General features: G+C 34.2%; 1 protein-coding gene across 1 annotated transcript; it reads right to left on the bottom strand.

Annotated features, from left to right (window-relative positions):
* Window positions 1-230: 230 nt before the first annotated feature.
* TEX15 (testis expressed 15, meiosis and synapsis associated) lies at window positions 231-17,248 on the bottom strand. The gene is made up of 4 exons (XM_044760605.2): window positions 10,002-17,248; window positions 8,129-8,187; window positions 4,406-5,664; window positions 231-2,252 (listed from the first exon to the last, which is right to left on the bottom strand). The coding sequence occupies exons 1-4, from the start codon at window positions 17,130-17,132 to the stop codon at window positions 2,215-2,217; spliced, it is 8,487 nt and encodes a 2,828-aa protein (XP_044616540.2). The 5' UTR covers window positions 17,133-17,248; the 3' UTR covers window positions 231-2,214.
* Between the last annotated feature and the right edge of the window lie 2,835 nt (window positions 17,249-20,083).

Below are 20,083 nucleotides of genomic sequence, written 5' to 3'. Positions count from 1 at the left end.
AGGAAACTCCAGGCAGTAATAAACTTTGTAAGACGGAGGAGAGAGGAGGGAAGGAGATGAAGGCAAAGGGCAGCCAGAGTGAAAGGAGTGCTCCAGCAGTTTACTTAGTCATCTAATTACGTCAGTTCTTTGTGGGTTGTTTTTCATGTAATGGGTATGTGCAAACCAAGGACTATCCATATATTTGCTCACTAGTCAAAAAACACCAAAGGAAAAAAACTCCGAAACTAGAAGGAATTCAGTTTATTCAGATTATTCTTCCTTAGGTTCCAAAACAATAATGTTTACAAACAAGCAGGTTTTGTTTATAATGTTTGCTCAAATTTTAATTTGTTTTATTTTTAGAACCAAAATGCATACTTGAGGGGAAAAAAGGAACATACTCCATTTTTTCATGTTCTGTTTCAAAGTGCAGATTTTTAAATGCAACAGTAGTTAGATAAGGTTTTTTCATTTCCTTTTTTTTTTAAGAAATTAAACCACATGAAATAAAAATATCACAAAGACCGTATCAACAGAATCTGAAAGAAAAGCCTCCTTCATTAGAATATTTAACTTTTGGTTTACCTAACAGAAACATTTTTAATTATAAATTTGTAACATCTTTCCATAATCAAACATAAATCAAATGGCTGAGGCAAAATCATTTTTTGAATAACAGCTAATATTACTGCTTTATGCTTGTTCAGGAGTTCTGACTTTTACAGACTATTTTCAAATGAAATAACTATATGGACAAAAAAATACCTTATTTTGATACTGCTTTAATTCTATAGTCTCTTTCAAATTCTTTCTTTCTTTCCGTTGCAGTTCTCGGCTTGACTTGCCCCTTTTAAACATCTGTTTGTCAGAGAAGAACCCTAAGTATTCTGATTTCCACTCTATTTGGTTAATGTGACTTATCCTGGGGGGTTCTTAGTGTTTTCCTAAATTGAAAAGTTAGTTACTCCACATCTCATCTAATGGATTGGGCTGGTTTACACTCTCTTTGGAAGGCTGTGCTGGATAATATAAAAAGTTTGAGAAAACACTGAAGCTTTGCTAGCTATCTGTTTAGATTTAGCCAATGCAGAGCTTTTGTCACATTTCAGAACCCTTTGGCACTGGAGAAAGGTCTACCCAGGTGTGAGCAATCTTTCTGACTGGGATCTCACATGTAAACAGGAATGACTGTTGGTGGGCGGAGAGGTTGCTGAAGACCACAGTTACACACCACACCCCTGTTCTATGACGATTAGTACAAAGACATTTTTCACTTTTGTGGAATACTGAAAAGGAAAAAAACTCTATGACCACAGCATTAAAGAACTTGTATTTGTGCTGTATCATTTAAATTACTGCAATATGACTAAACTAACAGCATAAGCTAAAGACATTATTCCCTATATTTCCTACAAAATCACTGAAAGAACCATTTAAATTGTGAAACACAAATACAAAAGAAATAATCTTGTGGAAAAGGCTCTTACGGAAAAAGGTGCTAAAATGTGCTTTAATTGCAACACAATGAACCCAAACTCCTTCAAATATAAAACTTAAAAAATCTCTACTCAAGGACGAACACTAAAAATACGCAAATCGAGCTCTCTATCAAAATGCATTTTACAAGTAAAAATTAGAAAATACTGAAATTAAAAAATTTGTCCCATTAGACACAGTACAATTATAAATTAGATGAATAAAGTATAAAGAATTATAAAATTATTGGTCTAATGACCAATAAGTCAAATGGCACAACTCTGCCATCAACAATGTATCAAAAAATATCAGAAACAAAAATCTTGTTTTAAAGATTTTACTACCATTGCTTAACCCGAATCACATTAAATGCAACATTTACTCTCTTCATTCCATTAGAATAATCCCAACGGAAGACTTTACATAACTTTAATAGCTGTGATAGTGACATTTCAAAAAATACATTTCAAAATATTATTAATGTTTCTGATGGCTAGGTGGATAGTGAAAATTGCCTAATACTGTTCACTAAAATAATTGCATGGAAAAATTTTGGTATTTTAGATGTCAGAAATTGATTTCCTATTGCATTAGATGATATATTGTTGTATTTAAATATTTTACAAAGGGCTATATGGTTTATATTTCCTACCACATTTACATATATTTTAAAATGTTAAAATAAAAAAACGTAAGTAAAAGATACTTGAAAAAACTTGTTAAATCTGCTTTATTTCAGTAGACAGAAGACTATTTTCAATGTCCTGGCTGAAAGGGTTCTTGTTGCCATGGAACTGGAAGAAAAAACCACAAAGATTTGAGATAAGTTAATGATGCAAACTAATGGTACACAATAGTATAGTGGAATGAGGCGAGTTAAGTTAGAGCCAAAGATTTCAAACTGCACCTCTGCCCTTCAGTAGCCATGGGAGCCTGAGAAAAAGTTAGTTTCCTCCTCTGTAAAAGAAAAGTAACATCGCTGCGTCTCTCAGCTATCCTGTGAGAATTAAATGGAATAAAGGATGTAACGTGTCTGGCACACAGGGCTCACTGAGCCCCTTCCTTTAGTTCCATTTATGATGCTGAATACAAGCATCATAAACAAAACACCTATGCGTGGGTCACAGGGATTTTCATATCTTTAGAAAGACATAGTTCCTGAAAGTGTGACAGGTACTCTCTATGGATTATTTGCATTTATGAACACTAAAAGATGTATTGCCTAATTTTTTTTAGAGCTACTTTTGGATACTATAATAAATAGAAAATTGTTTCTTTTTCTTTTATTTTCACTTGACTAATATAACCAAGGAGGTAACAACTAAAATTTTTGAAAATCAAAGCTAGACTTGACTTACAGATTCAGAAATATCTTTATCATCAAAATAGCTTAATTATTAAGAACACAAGAAAGCTCATACTCTGAGAACCTTTATGAAACAATTATATTCAAGATTTTCTATTTCAGAAATTAAAGTCTACTCTAATTCATAGGTTTGCCCATGCTTGGTGTGTCTATCGTTAAGGCAGCAGCAGCAATGTATCAAATTAATCAAAAAGGAAAAAGCACCATCATACACTCTCCCATTCCCACTCCTGCTCTTTCTCCCCTCTATAGTTTTTCCTTAGGTTTTAAGTGAAAAATTTCCAGTCCTGTTTAAACTCATTTGGTGGGGTGGGGAGGGAAGGGAAAGACACACAGATAATTATGATACCACATAATACTGACATGTGAGAAACACACACAAAAAGTACTATGGAAGTACAAGTGGAACTGTCATATGGGAGACCAGTAAGAAGTTCAGTGCGGCTTAAATACAGAGGTGGAAGTGATGGAGGTGAGGCAGGACTGTGAAGAGCCCTGCATTCCAAGCTGAAGTACTTGAATTTTATCCTACAGGTTATAGGGCGCCAGTGACAACTCCACTGGAAGGTGCTGCTGCACCTTCAGATTTCTTAATTAGAAATAAACTATGTTAACAGGCTACTTACTGTCTAATTCAGATAAATGAATCAATCAATTAATTTTTTCTACTTATTAATTTGTAACAGAACCCAGGACTGGGAAACAACTTTTTAATTTAAAAGAGATTCTCTAATTTTACTTACAGTACATTTTCCCTTTGATGGTAGAATATTTGGGTGTTAATGGATAACTGTAATTTTTGCAGACTTATTATTTTTAAAAAATTTTGCTTTAACTCTGGTAAATATACATTTCAATTTAATTTTAAAAATCTATGTTCTAATCATATTTTACAAATACAATTATGTTTAAGAGAAAAATTTTCAAGTTCTGGTGGCAAACTACCAAGCTGTTCTATCAACACATTTTAATTAAGTCCATTTACTTACACCAAGATATTCTATTACAATACTCAGAGAAAGGAAGGTTTCTCTATCTGACTGAAGTTTCTTTCTCCATCTTGGTTTTTTACTCTATTTTTTTCCTCCATTTATCAAAATAATTGATGTTCATAGTAGAAAATCTAAAAGGTACAAACACTCTCCACATACCCCAAATTTTATCACCCAGAGGCAGACAAGTTACAATGTTGGTGTATTTCATTTCAGTATTTCTATTCATTTATTTATTTACACAGGTAAACTTATATGATATAGTCTTAAAAACTATCATTAAAAACTTTCATAAATTCTTTAATGGTTGCATATTTCACAGCATAGATTTTCCATAATTTACTTAACTGTCCCCTAAAGTTCAGTTTTATTGAAGGAGAGATTAGTGATATTACCAATTTTTTTTCAACCTCTGATACCTGGATTTCTACCTGACGACGTAATTCCGCTCTGCCTGATATTTGAACAATTCTACAAATGTGCACAAAAAAGTGACTGCTATATATCACTTGTAAATTCCACTTACATAAATGTACAAAGATAAAAGTAAAGACTCAATGAAGCAAGCATTAAAACTTGTGAAACTCACCGTAAGTCCAAGGAACGTCTGGAAGCACACCTGAATCAGGAGGGTAAGGGTATGCAGCTTGTGGTAATGGTTGATAGGAAGCATACTGTGAAAAAATAGGCTGCTGAAAATTGTAAGAAACAGGCATTTGAGATTGAAAATACCCATTCACTGGCACAAAGTCATGTGCTTGTGGCTCCCCAGCAAAGTAACCAAAATATTGAGTGTACAAAAGTTCAGAATGTATATTTTGGACAGTACTTGCAACTGCAGTCAACATCCCAGGAGGTGGCTGTACTTCATATGACGTTATCCCCTGGTATGTCTGGGTAATGGAACTGTCATTGCTACTGCTGTAATGATAGACACGCCAAGCGTAGTAAGGATATGAAGTTCCAAATGAGTGCTCAGAAGAATTATATATTGGGGTACAGGCCGACTGTGGAAGTCCATTCCAATACGCTGCAGCATTCTGAGTTAGGACTTTCGAACTTTCATTACTCTGTTGTTCAGAAAAAGAACACTCCGCTGTTTGATTCACATTAAGTGTTATGTTTCCAGATGCTCCAACAGGTATGGTACTGGGATTCAATGTATCCTTCATATATTTTTCTTTTGACTCAGTTTTTGCTGGCTGTGTTTTATTTATTTGCAGAACAGGAATTTTGTTCTGGATAAATATGGGTTCTAGAGAATTGGTACATGTAGAATTTTTAATAGATGAATTTAATATTTCATTATCTTCAAGTTCAAAGACAGTGTCATTCATTCCTAAGTTGGCATGGATATCCCTCACAAAATGAAAAACAGGCTTTGAGAGCACTGATGCATCAGGCAGAAGAGAAGTTCCTGGTTTTACGTCTGAGGGACAAGATTTTTCTGTAGGATCTGGAGAATTCTTAAGAAATTTCTGTGAATGTGTCTCGTGGTCTTTTGAAAACGTGCCATCCACACTTTTTTGGCCAAAAACTGCAAAAGAACAATCTTTCTCATCACTCTCTGTTTCAGCAGCACTAAAATTCACATCTCTTTTCTTCAGGCTATTTAAGTTGCCCTGTTGTCCAGTAAAATCTTGTGAAGTGTCAGATGAAATATCAGCTAAATCTATTTCGCCCTCTGACTTTGACATGCAAGTATCTTTTAGGTTCTTTAAAGGTAAAAGTGAGTCAGGTAGTGGTCTTTGCATTTCACCCATTTTTGGAGATACGTGGTTTCTTTTCAGATTGTCAGATGAACTTGGTCCTATTTCATTTTCACTTTCAGGATGAGATCTTATAGTCCTATTAATTGTAACACATAAACACAAACAACTCTAAGTATACAGAGTCACAAAATTTTAATATAAGTATATATTTGAAATTTTTATTCAGGAAAAGAGTTAAGATTTACATTTTCTCTTTCTGTTGGCAGTTTACAAAAGTAACGTTACTTCCCTAGTTTTACTCCCTTGGTTTGAATTTGGATACTTTTCCTGTTGAAGGTGATATACTCCACATTTCAAATATACTTCCAATAAGAAGTATACAGTGCTGCCAATATTATAATAAATTACTTTACACTTTGGACATTTCCTGATAGAGGATTATATAAGTAGGAAAGTATCATTATTCAATTCTTTAGCACAGTTTCTAATTCACATACCTCCAACCCAGTGACAATCTTCTTTCCTGTAAATGGCTATATATAACTGGTGAAACCACCAGCTGTGCCCACCCCCCCAGAAGATCATCTTCTGTTATCACGAACTAAGATATTCTGTCTGCTCAAAGTCAAGAACAGGAAAAGCAGACCTCCAAAATACCTTGCCAATTTAATATCCTTGGCATTCCTACCTAAATTTAGACAGTCACAAGCAAGCTGAAGGAAGCTCCCATTACGGAAATGCCCAGCCAGACAGTTAATACAGATCCCCAAGACAATTATATCTTTTGGTGTCTCATCAAATTCTTTGAATTACATGTTGGAAAAGAACATGTTAAAAAGAACAAAGATGTAACCACTCCTCCAGTCAAGAGAAATTAATCTTTGGCCTGGAATTTGTATAGCCTACTCATGAAACTAAAAGCCTCATATTTCACTTAATCCAGCCTCCTTAAGAGGCACTACATTAATGATAACCTACATCATCATCCAACCCCATATAATACTTTGCCAGAGTTTCCAGAAAGTATAATTTTGACTTTATCACATTTCCAATGATGTTTCCGGGATGTCTCGAGTTTATAGATTGCCAGCTGCCTGTAGGGTCTATCCTTTCATGGACTTTTTTAGGGGCTATTCTTCCATGATGATAGCACCTTATATTAACCTTACATTAGAATTAATTTTCCTGCTAAATGAGACAAACTTTGATTCTTTGAGTAGCAAATACCACCTATGCTTAGCTACCAAAACTAAGATGATTATAGAAGTGGTTTGTGTTACCCCTCGAACAGCCTATTCATCTTCATGCCGCTACACCACTATTTCAAGAGTCCTGTGTGCCAGGAAAAGGACCTGAGAAATGTAGTAAACGAAATGCTGCATTTAAAGAAGCAAAACCAAATAAGGCAGAAATGAGGATGCTTATTTTTTATTACACTCATTCTCCTTCATAAAATGGAAAAGATGGAAAAAATAAAGCTTGTCATAAATTAAAAATCTTACAGAGTTGAATGAGACAAAGATGGTTAACAAGTCCAGTGGTGCCACTTCATGTCAAAATGAGAAACGTATAAATAATGTAGTGAGTTTTTCATGAAAATAATTCAGTTTAAAGAACTAGCTTTTATTTTGAAATCATGTTCTTCCTACATTATGGTGTTAAAATATCCTTTTATGAAACAGTAGTATATTTATAATATGTGTGTGTCTATGACTAAGTTCCCACTTAGTTACATAAGTTGGCAATTTAAATCTTCTTAATCAATTTTGAAATGTGACTGGTCTATAAAATCCATAAGTTTAAAAATTCAATCAAATCACTTGTCCTATTGTTTTACGCCCTTTTCAGTAAACCAGTCACTAAGCCCCATCAATTTCTCAAATAATGTCTGTAAAATATGAATTTTACTTTCTTATTCTGTAAAACACCACTCTTTCCTAAGCTCCAGCTGACTTAGTACTTCTAACTGTACTCAGAATCTCCTTACTTTTTTTTCTGGTGATGTAAAATTTTATTTTAAATTGAAAATGTTATTATATTCTGAAAATTATATTTTTTGCAATAATTTATTATTTACATTAAAATTTTAACTTCCATTTCAAATGAGGCCACAGCATTTTTCAAAAATCTTCATAAAGTACTAAAAACATTTAAGGACTGCCAGTTTCTCATCAAATCCCAAAGTTCTCTCTTGAGACAATGCTGTAATTTTGAACATGTACCAAGGCCGGAGAATAGTGACTCTATGAACTAGTCCCATAGAAACTTCTCAGAAAATCCCAATCATAGCAGATGGGATTAGAATTCGAAACGTATCTTTTTGAGAACATGAGAATCTCCTTACTCTTAAATCATTGAAAAAACACCTTTCACAAGACATTATCTTCAATACTTACGGAATGAAGTTCAAACTCTTTAGGACTCACTTAAGATGCTGCATAACCTGCAACAACTTTCTTCTCCCTCCTTAGCTTACTCTTGTCCCCTAAGTTACATGTATGATCCAGTAGAGGTATAAAAACAAATGTTTTAGTCTTATTCCTTAGTATGTACTCGATTTTGCTTAGTTTTTCTTCAGACAGGGCTGATGCAACTCCTACCTTGGATGCTTGAACGCTCTCTTTTCTCTGTTGATTTTTGCGACATCTTTCATGTTAATCTACGTTTAAAAGATACAAAGAAAAACTACATTGGTGATGGTCTAAAATACCATATAAACATATATTATTTTAATATCAGATATTTGCATTTGCTTGTTTGGTCATTATCTAAAACTACATTCATTCATGATCCTCCCCTTCAAAAACCAGCGACTCTGCTCAAGTTCCCATATTTCATAAACGTTTGGAGGAACTTTTTTAAAAGGCAATTTGCAACAATCTTTTTGTCTCCACATTCTTACAACAAATCTCCGAGTCCATTTATGACTGCTCCCTCTTATATACCTTTTTCAGTAAACTAGTCGTTAAGCCCCTTGGAAATAATGGCTGTCAAATATGAATTTTCACTTCTTATTTTGTAAAACAGCCCCTTTTTTAAGCCCTGGATGACTCACTTCTCCTAACTGTATTCAGAATCTCTACTCTTTAAATCATTGAAAAAACAACATTTCCCAGGACGCTACCCTTCAATACATAGGGAGTTAAGTTCAAACTCCTCAGCCCTATATTTAAGACATTCTATAATTTAAAATAATATTCTCCTCCATCCGTAGGTTTCTCTTGTCCACTAAGTTAAATTTTTTGTTTTAGACAATTCTAAACTCATTTCTCAAATACTGTCAGTAAGTATTATGTCTGCTCATATATTTTCCATAACTTACTCTCTTCATTTTACCTTCATCTGATAACGTTTTTTCCTTTAAGGCAAAGCTATGGTCTGTGTTCTTCCATGAAATTAATAAGTAAACTTTTCTCTAACAATCTAATTTTTTTCTTTTTTTGCTTTTCTTCTTAATACTTACAACACCTTTTTAGTATCACACCCTCATTTTACTCTTGATATGGAATACACAATTTCTGTTCCTGTTGTGTTTTAAAGTATGTTTATAAACTGGTTGTTTATTAAGCATTTTGCTATCAACATAGTACATGCAATAAACGATTAGTTTCCTAGTCTCTAAACTAGTTTAACTAACGAACACAGAGTAAAAGCTGAGAAAGAATTCTACTTTTCATTTTGCAAATAGGTTTCTCCTTCCTTACTTCTGAACTGAGAAATGCCTGAAAAATTTTAAGAGAAGCCTCTGAAAGTAGAGCAGGGCAATTGTTAGTGGGCTCCGGAGCTAGACTGCCTGTTTTATATCTGGGGTCTCCTCCATTTACAAACTCTGTGACCTTGGGAAAGTGAACCTTTCTATGCCTCAGTTTCCATACCTTTAAATAAGATAATAATAAGTGCCTACATCACAAGGATTTTGTGAATAATGAGTTAATATTTGTACAATTGTTAGAACAGTGCCAAGTACATAATAAATGCTGTATAAAATTTCAGTAAAATGTATTTATGTAGGACTCTAACCTCTTCAGAATCATCTATTTAAAAATATTTGTCCTATTTCTCCATGCGGATGATAATGGTTAAGGACACAGGCTCCAGTAGCCAGTTTTTAATATTCATTACATTGGGTATAGCCTTGTGACATAGAAGCAACTCAATAAATACTTGGTAACTTACTTAATTCACATTCATAATATTGGACTTTCCCTTAAGAAGTTATTAAAATTCACATTCTTCCAAGAAATGTTTTCTACTTTAATTTAATTTTTAAGTTAAAAAGGGAACATTTGCAAGCTCTCTCATATCATTTTACAGATAATATGAACTGTTTAATCCAATACTTTAGTTAGTAAATTCATTTTATAAGGCAATATTTAAAGCATTTTCAAAATTCTGCAAACTGCCTTTGCTTAAAGAGTAGACTTGTTCTCAAAAAGAATATTTACATAGGTTTCATTTTAAAACATTTGTTACCTTTTGTTTTTTACAACTGGAAACAGTAGTACTTTTTTCTTGTTCCTGAGAGTCTTCCCTTCTGTCTACAGTGATAGGTCGCTTTTTAGAGGAATTTGAAACGTTTTTCATTATGCGCTCTGAAATTGAGGGCACCTTCATACGAGTACTGGATTTACTGATACTCTTTCTAGGTTTTACATGAATATTCACTTTTTCTTTTCTGTTCAGTCGCATAGTCTTCTTTCTGTTATGTAGCATTTGGCATAGACTAAAGGAAACGGTTAACGTAGCATTTTTAGCACATATTATCTTCATATGTTCAATAGTTTTCATGACTTTCATAGTATGGGCCATTTTCCCTAAATCTCTCCGAGGGGCAGCCAGTATATTTTTGAGCAGTGTAGAAAACTGATTGTAGTTGTATTCTAACTCTGTCAGAGTGCTTCCGTAATTTACGGATGCCGTATAAGGCACAAAGTCAATATATGTGGAAATGGAATACTTAGATTTCTTTAGAAGTTTTTTTATTTCTGAAAGTTCTTCAAGTTCTCTTGAGAACAAATGAAGAGCATATGAGCAATTAACAGCTTCATTATATTTGTAGATAATATCCAGATCTTTCTTAAGTTCAGAAATAGAAGTCTCTATCACTTTCCAAAGGCAATCTGTTGAGTTATCTTTAAGAAATGAAAAAGAAGCCATTTTTTCCTGGCAGTGAACCAGCTCAGGAAGAAGTGACAGATCAAACCAAAGCACACCTCGAAATCTCTGTTTGTCTAGTTTCTTTGCCATTGAGTTTTTAAGAAAGTGAATGGTTTCGGAGAGCATGACGATTTCAATATAGGTTTCAATGGCTGCAGGTTTTAAAATTATAGCCTCATGGCTGTGGTTTTTCACCATGTCCAAAACGTTTTCTTCAGTGATGAAAATATTATCTATGTTATCCTCTTGTAGCATCTGAAAGTATTTTTTTAAAACATCTAAGTGATCGGTACACCTCAAAGTAAGTTCCTGTAGTTTTCCGAAGTCTGCAAACTCCGCTTGATCCAGTATTTCACTAAAGCTACAGATATCTGGGTGTGAAAGCAAAGTACTGTTAAACTTACAATTTTCTATGCTAATCGTTGCTTTGTTTATTAGATCATCTGACTTTCTGGAAGCAACTATAGTCTTCTCCTCAAGCCCAATACTGGAATTTTGTTCACTGCATAAATCTTTAGACAATGTATCATATATCTTCTGCAACTTAGAAAACGCACTTTGATTCATTCTGAGTAGCATTTCTTTGTTCTTCTTTCCTGAGTATTTTTTGCTGAAAGATTGTCTCCTCTCTTTCCAAAAAAGACTTTTTGCAGCATCAAAAAAGATATGTTCCAGACCATAAAGAGAGATTTTAATACTTACTGCCTCACTGCTCTTGATAAAATTAACTTTCGAGGAGATCATTTCTATGATAATCCACAGATGGTCTTGTTTTCCTGGATAGGAATCAGCTTTAGAAGAGTCTCCATACATACTGATCAGCTTTAAAGTACTTTTTCTTAAGGTTTCTAAGTCTCCTAAACTATCTCCAAAGTTAACTCCACAGGTAAACGGAACCGAAAGAGAAAAGTCAAAGCAATCAGAACAATGCTTCATCACCGCCTCGCACTCATTAATCTGCCGTTTGTATTTTAAGAATGCGTAGTATGAATTGTTCACCTTTTTGGTTTCCTCAAACAATTCAATTAATTGATCAAGATAGCTCTGCAACTCACAGAACGCATTATACTTTAACCTTCCTTGAAAAGAAGGATAGAAATTGGATTGTTGTTGAAATCCACGTGGCCTGCCAAACAGCTCACTGTACAATGTCTCATCATACCAAAGCAAGCTTCGAAACGTCGGTTCACCTCCTAAGAGTCTTTTTTTGTTTTCAATGAATTGAATAGTTTCCATCATCATCTGGAGTTCTACCAAGGAGTCAACAGCACACGGTTTGAGTTTCTGCTGGCAATTATTCCACAGGTTTTGCTCTACCAACAGTTCTCTTGAAATCAAGATTTGTTCAACTGAACATTCCTGCTTTCTCTCAAAAGCTTCAACAAATAAAGGGAGAATATTTTGACAAACCTTAGTTTCCTCTTGTAGAGTCTGCAAAGAGGATGCTTCATCTGCCCTCCTCAAAATTTGGGTTAGCCTAGCTACATGAGCCGAACGATTAGCTGAGCAATGGTTTTCTTTTAATTCATTCATGTATGATGTGGGCTTCTTCTGAGGAGTAGCGATTTTGGAAGTTTCAGAGTGGGCATGTAAAACAGGCATATGATTCATTCCTATAATGCCTGGTTTGGAATGACAGGCTATTTCTGAATGCAGTGTAGAGGCAGAATGAGAGTCATTACTAACTTTAACTCCCTGCTCTTTCTCTCTTTTCTTAAGCTGATTAGAAATTGTGTTATTCAAAGAGACTTCCTCAGTAGTATTTTTAGTGCTTAGATGAGGATCAATCAAGTTATTTTTAATTGTTTTCTCACTTGAGCAGGAGGATTCTTCCAAGATCTTATTCTTTTGATTTTTGTGCTCAGTCTTAACAGCTGATCCTTCAGTCATGCTTTTTTGGTGAATTAAATCTTTTATTTTTTCTGCTTGTTGAACTTCCCATGTTTTCCTGTCTTGAGTGCTTTTCTTTGCAATACATTTTTCTGAAGAAGAATCCTTTATATTATCTTTTAAGACCAGAGAACTATCATTGGAAAATAGTTTCTTCATTGTATTTTCCCCATGACTTTTACTTTCTTCATTTACTGATGTGAGACCCATCTCAGAACTCTCAGTAATATTTGTTTCATTCCTGTCTATATGGAAGCAATTACTTGAAGAGCACTGTTCTGTCTTTAGAAGTTCCTTTCCACCACATTCTTGCTGATAATGCAGTACACTGCTGGATGCTGCAAAAGAATCTACAGCAAAAATCCTCTGTTCATCCAAAGAGTGAGATTCTCCCTCACTATCTGTCACTGAAGTGGCTGATAACAACTGAGGAATATTGTTACACTTCTTACTTATCAGAGTTAGACTTAATGGGTCCACATGGAAGTTTCCTGTAATAATGCCTGGTTCAGAGCTCTCATTAGGAGCCACCCATTTTTCTAGAGGAAAATTTACTTCCAGGTTTCTTTTATAACCAGATAAAACAAGGTTATCTGGTTTGCAGATATCAACGTCTAAGAAGTGCTTCACATTTGATTCTAAGACTGAAATAACTATGTCAGTGTGAGCCATACAAGTTGCATCATAATTTTTGTCTGTGCTAAAACTTACACTGTTTTCTTTTATGCAACTCAAAGATACTGAATTACTTTTGTTTATTACTTCATTAGCCTCAGAATAGTTTTCTTTTGTTGCATCCTTAATACTACGTGCTGAATGGTTCTCAAGCTGTTCATATTTACCAATGTTAGATAAAAACTTTTTGTCAGTTTGATTTTCTTTTTTAGTTAGTTTCTCATCTGGGCAGTCTGTGGAAAACAGACACGCAGTTTCTCCAGAAGAGGGCTGAAGTCCTGATGATCCTGGACTTCTCACACAGCTACTGTTATAGGCTGACTGACTTGTACTTTGGGATGCGGAACACAGGGGTAACTGTGATTCAGGATCCTCTCGATCACAAAATTCTCTCATGTGAATAGTGGTATGACTTCTAGAGACACTGCTGGCCACATTTTTCGTAGAAAGGCACTTGGTAATTCTCTCTCCATTTGTTTTATAAGACTTGTGCTTTGATACATGAGTTAATGATTTATCAACTTCAAATCCCAAAGCTCTTTTTTCTCCTGGTTTGTCATATTTTCTTTTTGACAAAAAATGCTTAGAATAATATCTTCTTTCAGACGCAGAACTATAACCATGAAGGTCACAACTTTCCCAGAAATTATTGCATATTATTGCATATGATTTTGGTAAGGGGCCTTTTGTTTTTTCTCCCACTTTAGCTATAAGCTGCAAAGACGTGTGAACTCTTCTATGAGCTTTTTGCAAGTGAAGAACAGCTCTGTCAAGCCTTCTGGAAAGACGTTTGCTTTTGCATAAAGATGCTTCACTATTTAGAATATCCAGGACACTCCTAATATGCTTTTCTGACAGTGAAAAGGTTTTAATTCGTCCTTGGGATAAGGAAGCAAAACATTCCGATGAGCCCTGACTGATTAGCCTTCTTTTCTTCCCACTACTTTTGTGACGTCTTAAATCTTTATCTGGTATGTTCTGGTCCCTAAAAAGTGTATGTGACTTTCTCTTGCTAATTCTCGATTCTGTGTCCTTTTTACGTCTAGTATCAATACAATCAGTTTTTGACTGTGTCAAGGAACATCTGCTTTCGTTTACTGTTGTGACATTAGAAGGTTCAGTAAGCAAAGGTCCACTGCTTTGTTCTTCAGACATGTGATTCGCATGTGTATTATGACTCAAATCAAAAGAAAGTGAGATTTCAGATTTATTCACTGGTCCTGATTCATGCCTCAGGTTACCACATTCATCTTCACATGGATAATCTAAATTTTCACCAGAACACTGGGAACAAATTTCAAACCTTGGAACTTTTGCTTCCTCCTCATTTATTTCTGGTTTTGTCGCTTCAGTTATATATTTGCAAAAATTATCTTTCAATGCAAAGGATTCAACAGTGGGACTATCTCCTGGCATAAACATATTAGTAATTCTAACTTGTAGATCTGGAAGTAAAACTGGGTTGAAGAGACCTGTTTTGGTTTTTTGCGTAGTGGAATAAAAACAATTACTTTCCTCAGAGTAATGCTGACCACTGTTCTCTCTACTTGTGGTGCTTTTCAAAACTTCCGTCTCTCCATTACTACCTCCTGACAGACCTTCCCAATCGATACGAGACTTCAGAGCCTCAAATGAGACCCTGAATTCTTCACATAGTACACTGCCATGACTGGGGGTATCTTGTTGAAATAGAAAAGCATCATCACACTGTTCTGATCCAACTTCAATCTCGTTTTCCAATTCAAAACTTTGAAGAATTGGGTTGTCACTTATTGATTGGTGAAATGGGTCGTGTGACTTATTTTTATCCACATCCATTTCACAATCAGAAACTGCATGTTTTATGAACAAACCAAAATCTGTACTCTCTGAAGAACAAGTTTCTTTAAACTGGTATCCTTGGTGATATTCATGATTTGTGCCTAATGCAGGCACCACAGTACCGGCTATCTGTACTGCAGCATTTGAGGCTACGTGCACTGAAGAATCTGAAATTTCAGGAAACGTTGTGGAAGCTGAATGCTCCACACCTCTTCCAGTATTTTCAGTATCTTTTGGTTTTATGGCACTGATAGTATCTTCCCTTTCTAATAATGTAGTTTCTGTTGATACATATTTTTTTCCCCAAGTCAAATTCAATGTAGTAGAAAAACCTTCGGAATCCACAATTTCTACACTATTGTAATTTTTATTCTCCCTCCTTTCAGCTATATCAGTGAAATTTTTGTTTGTATGAAAACTCTGCTTCTCACCTCCATATATTTTCTCTATGCTGTCTTCTGTAGATGAAGCAATGTCTTCCTCTTTAGCCTCATTTTGGTTTTCTTTATCATTATCTCTGTGTTCTTTGAAACCAATATTCAGGTGTATATCATTGTTCAACTGTGCATTAGAGAACTGAGTATAATCTTGACTATTATCATCAATTTGAGGAGTTTCCTCGCAGTCTCTTTGAAAGTTCTCTAATGACAACGGATCATTTTGATTTCTCCCATTGACACGTATATGTTCTCTATATATGTTGCAGTTTGAATTGTCTTGAGATGAAACAACTGTATCATTTGGCAGTACTTTGGCCTGGGGATTGTCTTTTGCTTCCTGGAAAGCATCAGTCATAATGCTAACACAATTCTGATTTGGTTTTTCCAATTTCAGTTCCATTAGTTTTTGAGAAATGGCAAAACTTGTATGAATGTTATCTTCATACTCCAAAGAGTGCTGACGATGCTTTTGTGAAATGCCCTCTACTTTGGGAGTAAGACTGTTTTGTAATTCCAGTGCTAGATGATCTAGCTCATACTTATCCTTTGTGGTAGATGTGGAAAATTTTGGTATTTCTAACTCTTGAGTAATTAATATTTGATCACTATTTTTTCCAGAAGAATCAAGACTCTCAACCTTTTTGCATTCTTGGTGAAAAGAAATGTAACTATCCACTGGACTGATTTTTGTTTCATTAGCAAAATAATTATCAATTTCTTTCCACAAATTTTGCTTTTCTCCAGGTTTCAAATTGTCTTCCGGGCCAGTGAAGTGTCTCACCTTTCCAATATTTTGAATGTACTCATGTATGCTTTCTTTCCTTTGGAGTTGAAAAACTGTAGTCATCTGGTGACCAGTCTGATACTCAGTTTCTAAATTAGAAGACTGTGATTCCTGAGAGATGTGACCATTGTACCCTTCTGTAGAGGTATTCACTGCTTCGTAAGAGTTATGTGGCTCACTGTTTTGTTCAATTAAAAGTGGGATGTTACTTCTCTGTTGGGATCTCTGGGCTATTTCCTCACTGTGGTTGTAGTTCTCAACTTCTGAAATTACACTTGACAAACACACTGGGAAGGAAAAATTGTCTTGGCCCTCACGCTGTCCTGCCATGGTAATTATATTAGAAGATGTATAATTACAGCTGTTAAAGTCCATGGTATGAATCTGAGACTGTGAATCATCAAAAGAAATTTTGAAGCCAGGGGCATCCAAACAATTAGTAAGAAGAGCATGATCACCAGGCATGACTTCAGATGAGGAGGCAGAATTAGTTGGCATAGATGATAGGTTTACTCCTGAATTAACAACATCTAAACTCTTCTCAAATGGTAAAATCTCATTTAAACCTGTAATATTACTATGTTTTCCCATGCCACCTTCTCTCCTCATCAGTCTTGGGTCTTTGATGAGTTTTGAAGTAATAACTGTGCTTGAGTCAATATTGTTATGAAGGGGAAAAGCAGCAGAAAGATTACTTAAAATATTTTTAAGATGTGTCAAATTTAACAAGAGGTCACCATTTACACTTTCTTTGCTATCACTGGGAATAAATGAAAGACCTGAATCTTGTGCATGCACTTGAGACGTATCTCTACATTCTGCTAAACTGTGCTCCATCTGTCCATTGTGTGCTTCAAGCACAGAAATGTTTCCACTTTGCACATTTCCATAGGAATTAGAAATAGTTGAGTTGGGAGGATTTATCTCTGAATTTAGTGCATTGCACGAACAGTTTTCCCGGACAAATGGATCTACAGGTTTCCTGAAATGCTCAAATATGACAGTAGCATCTTTTCCTTTTCCAATTCTTTTGGCCACTGTACAGTTATTCAGAGAGCATGTTCTTTCTGTGGAAATAATAAGAAAGGAAAAATAGGAGAAAAAAGTGTTTCTATAGACTATTAATACAAGTTAACTATATTATGAGCAATTTTAACTGAAAGTTCACCAAATAACCTAATGATAATTAAAAATATGTTCTCAGCAGAAAAAGCAAAAAGAGACGAAGATGAATAGCAAACTGATAAAGTATAAATGATGTAGCATGAAACTCTGTCCTAGTCTAGGAACCTTAAAACTATTTGCCATAGAAAAGTTTGAATTCTGACACATACTAAGAAACAGAAAAATTAAATAGAAATAAAACAATATTCATAGACTACATATTTCTTATATTAATTTCATATTTAGATATTTAATAATAAAATTTACATATTAATAGGCAAAACTGTCTCCCTCTATCTACTGTTACCTTGCTTCTTTTCCCTCCACCATGAGAGAACAAAAATGGAAAGGAAAGGGAAAGGAGGCAGAGAAGCTGAGGGAAAAGATCAAAAAGGTTCCACAAAATCCTTCCCAGGAACCAAAGCAAATCACTACCCTGCTCCCTAGTGAAATAAGTATTCCTGCAAATAATACATGCAAATAAAACCTGGAAAATAAAAGCGAATTTTCTTTTATAATTTAGAGAGATTTATTCCTAAAATTTCATAAAGAACTTCATGTAATAACAAAGGAACGTATAACAATGCATATTTAGCAAGTAAAATCTTTGCAAAGCATTCATAGCTGAGTAATACCATAAAAATACTTATATTAAAACAGACGTTGATGGAAAATTGCTTGTGAGATTTATGACACACATGTACCATGAGGTTCTTTTTCACTATATGTTGAAAGATAGCTTTGCTGAAGTTTTCTAAATTCTATAATCATTTGTGATTGTACTTTTTTAATTAAAGTAAGCTACAGTGGAAATATGAGAAATAGAGAGGTAGTTCTTAAAAATGGGACCTACAGCAGAAAAAAGGAAAGGTGGATCCCTATACCTCTTTATACCAAAATAAAATAAAATTCATTGTGGAAAAAAACATAAAACCATGAAAGTATTAGAAGAAAACATGGAGGGATAGTTTTATAATCTTGAGGTAGGAAAGTAGTTTTTAAGCATGTCTGGAAATCAGAAAACCAAAAATGAAAATGTGATGTTAATTACATATAAATTAAATATTTTAATAGGTCAAATGTGTGATAAACAAAACTAAGAAGGATAAACTGGCAAAAAGATATTCTGAATGAGACAAGCTTAGAGCATAATTACATATATATTAGAATACATAAAGAGTATATAGACATCTTCAAAAGATTAATAAAAAGACAACACAAAAGTGGGCAAATGTATGAACAAGAAAATCACAGATTAAATAAAAATTGTCAACAAACACAGAAATATCTCTAACCCCACTAACAATAAGATTCATATTAAAAAACTTTTTAGAGTGGCAAAAATTTTGAAGGATAATTAATATTCTGCAGATGTAAGCATTCTTTATACTGTTCACAGGAGTATAAACTGGTACTAATTCCCTGGAAAGTAAACATATAGTATTCATTGAGATGTAATGTATAACCATCTATACCCAGCAAATCTACTTTTACACATTTATTAGTCTAATACACTTGGCCAAATACCCAAGATATATGGACAAGGATTTTTAGCACAATAATCTAAGAAAACTGAAAGATAGAAACCTATCTATCAATATGAGATCGGTTAAATAAGTCTGGCATATCAATAATTATAACAGTAAAAGTACTACGTGCATATGCTAAAAGAATGCCCTAGAAACAGAACGTTATGCAGCTATTACAAAGACTAAGATAGATTAATGCAAGCCAACCTCATCACTTAAGTTTAATGATCTCAATTTCATAAATGTATGGTAAACGCATATTTTAACATATACATAATATTAATAACTTATAAAGTACTTAGTGTGAACGCCAGATATGGTTTTTCTAAGTGCCTTATGCATATTAATTCATTTAATGTTCCCAACATTTCTATCAATGAGAAAGTGAAGTTAAGAGTAATTTGCCCAGGATCACAGTTATAAGCAGCAGAACCTTAATCACTATGTTACGCTGTTTAAACTTAATAAAGGCATTTTAAATTTATTCCCATATTTGGAATTCTTAAATACCAAATGAAAAATGGAGAACCTAATATCTTCAATAATATAAGAAAGTGTAAAAAAAGTGAAATTACAATCAATAGTTATTAGCACTATATATTCTGCGATGATGGACAGCTTCTTTATCTGTGCTATCCAATACCAAAAGCCACGTGTGGTTACTGAGCACTTAAAATGTGCCTGGTATGACTGAGGAATTAAAATTTTAATTTAATTTAATTTAAATTTAAATAGCCACATGTGACTAATGGCTACTCTCCTGGATAGCACAGGTCTAGAGTACTCTAGAAGGAGATGAGTATGCTGATAGCCAACACATGTGGCCTTGACTTTGGGCATAATATAGATATTCCTCAAAGTTTATCATGCTGAAAGGCATCATCCTTGATTAAAGTAATAAGCTGTAAGATTATGGGTGGGCTGGAGTAGAAGTGGGGAAAGGTTCTCATGTATTGTCTCCATGTGAAGCCTTCTAGCTGAGTGGTAATGTGGTTAGAATGACTATACAGAAGATCATTGAGAAAATTGAAACTTAAGCAAACTATAAACCAACTGGACCTAACAGACATCTACAGAACACTGTATCCAACAACA

Source organism: Equus asinus, chromosome 27 (assembly GCF_041296235.1).
Source record: "Equus asinus isolate D_3611 breed Donkey chromosome 27, EquAss-T2T_v2, whole genome shotgun sequence".
Classification (NCBI taxonomy): Eukaryota; Metazoa; Chordata; class Mammalia; order Perissodactyla; family Equidae; genus Equus; species Equus asinus.
This window is presented reverse-complemented; position numbering and strand designations above follow the sequence as displayed.

What these genes read in the sequence shown, in the direction of transcription:
- TEX15 (XM_044760605.2), bottom strand. Translation starts at nt 17,132, where the DNA reads ATGGAGCACAGTTTAGCAGAATGTAGAGATACGTCTCAAGTGCATGCA. An exon ending in CCAGTTGTAAAAAACAAAAG is followed by an intron (nt 8,188 to 10,001) that starts GTAACAAATGTT and finishes TTTTAAACGTAG; the next exon opens with ATTAACATGAAAGATGTCGC. An exon ending in AGAGCGTTCAAGCATCCAAG is followed by an intron (nt 5,665 to 8,128) that starts GTAGGAGTTGCA and finishes TACAATTAATAG; the next exon opens with GACTATAAGATCTCATCCTG.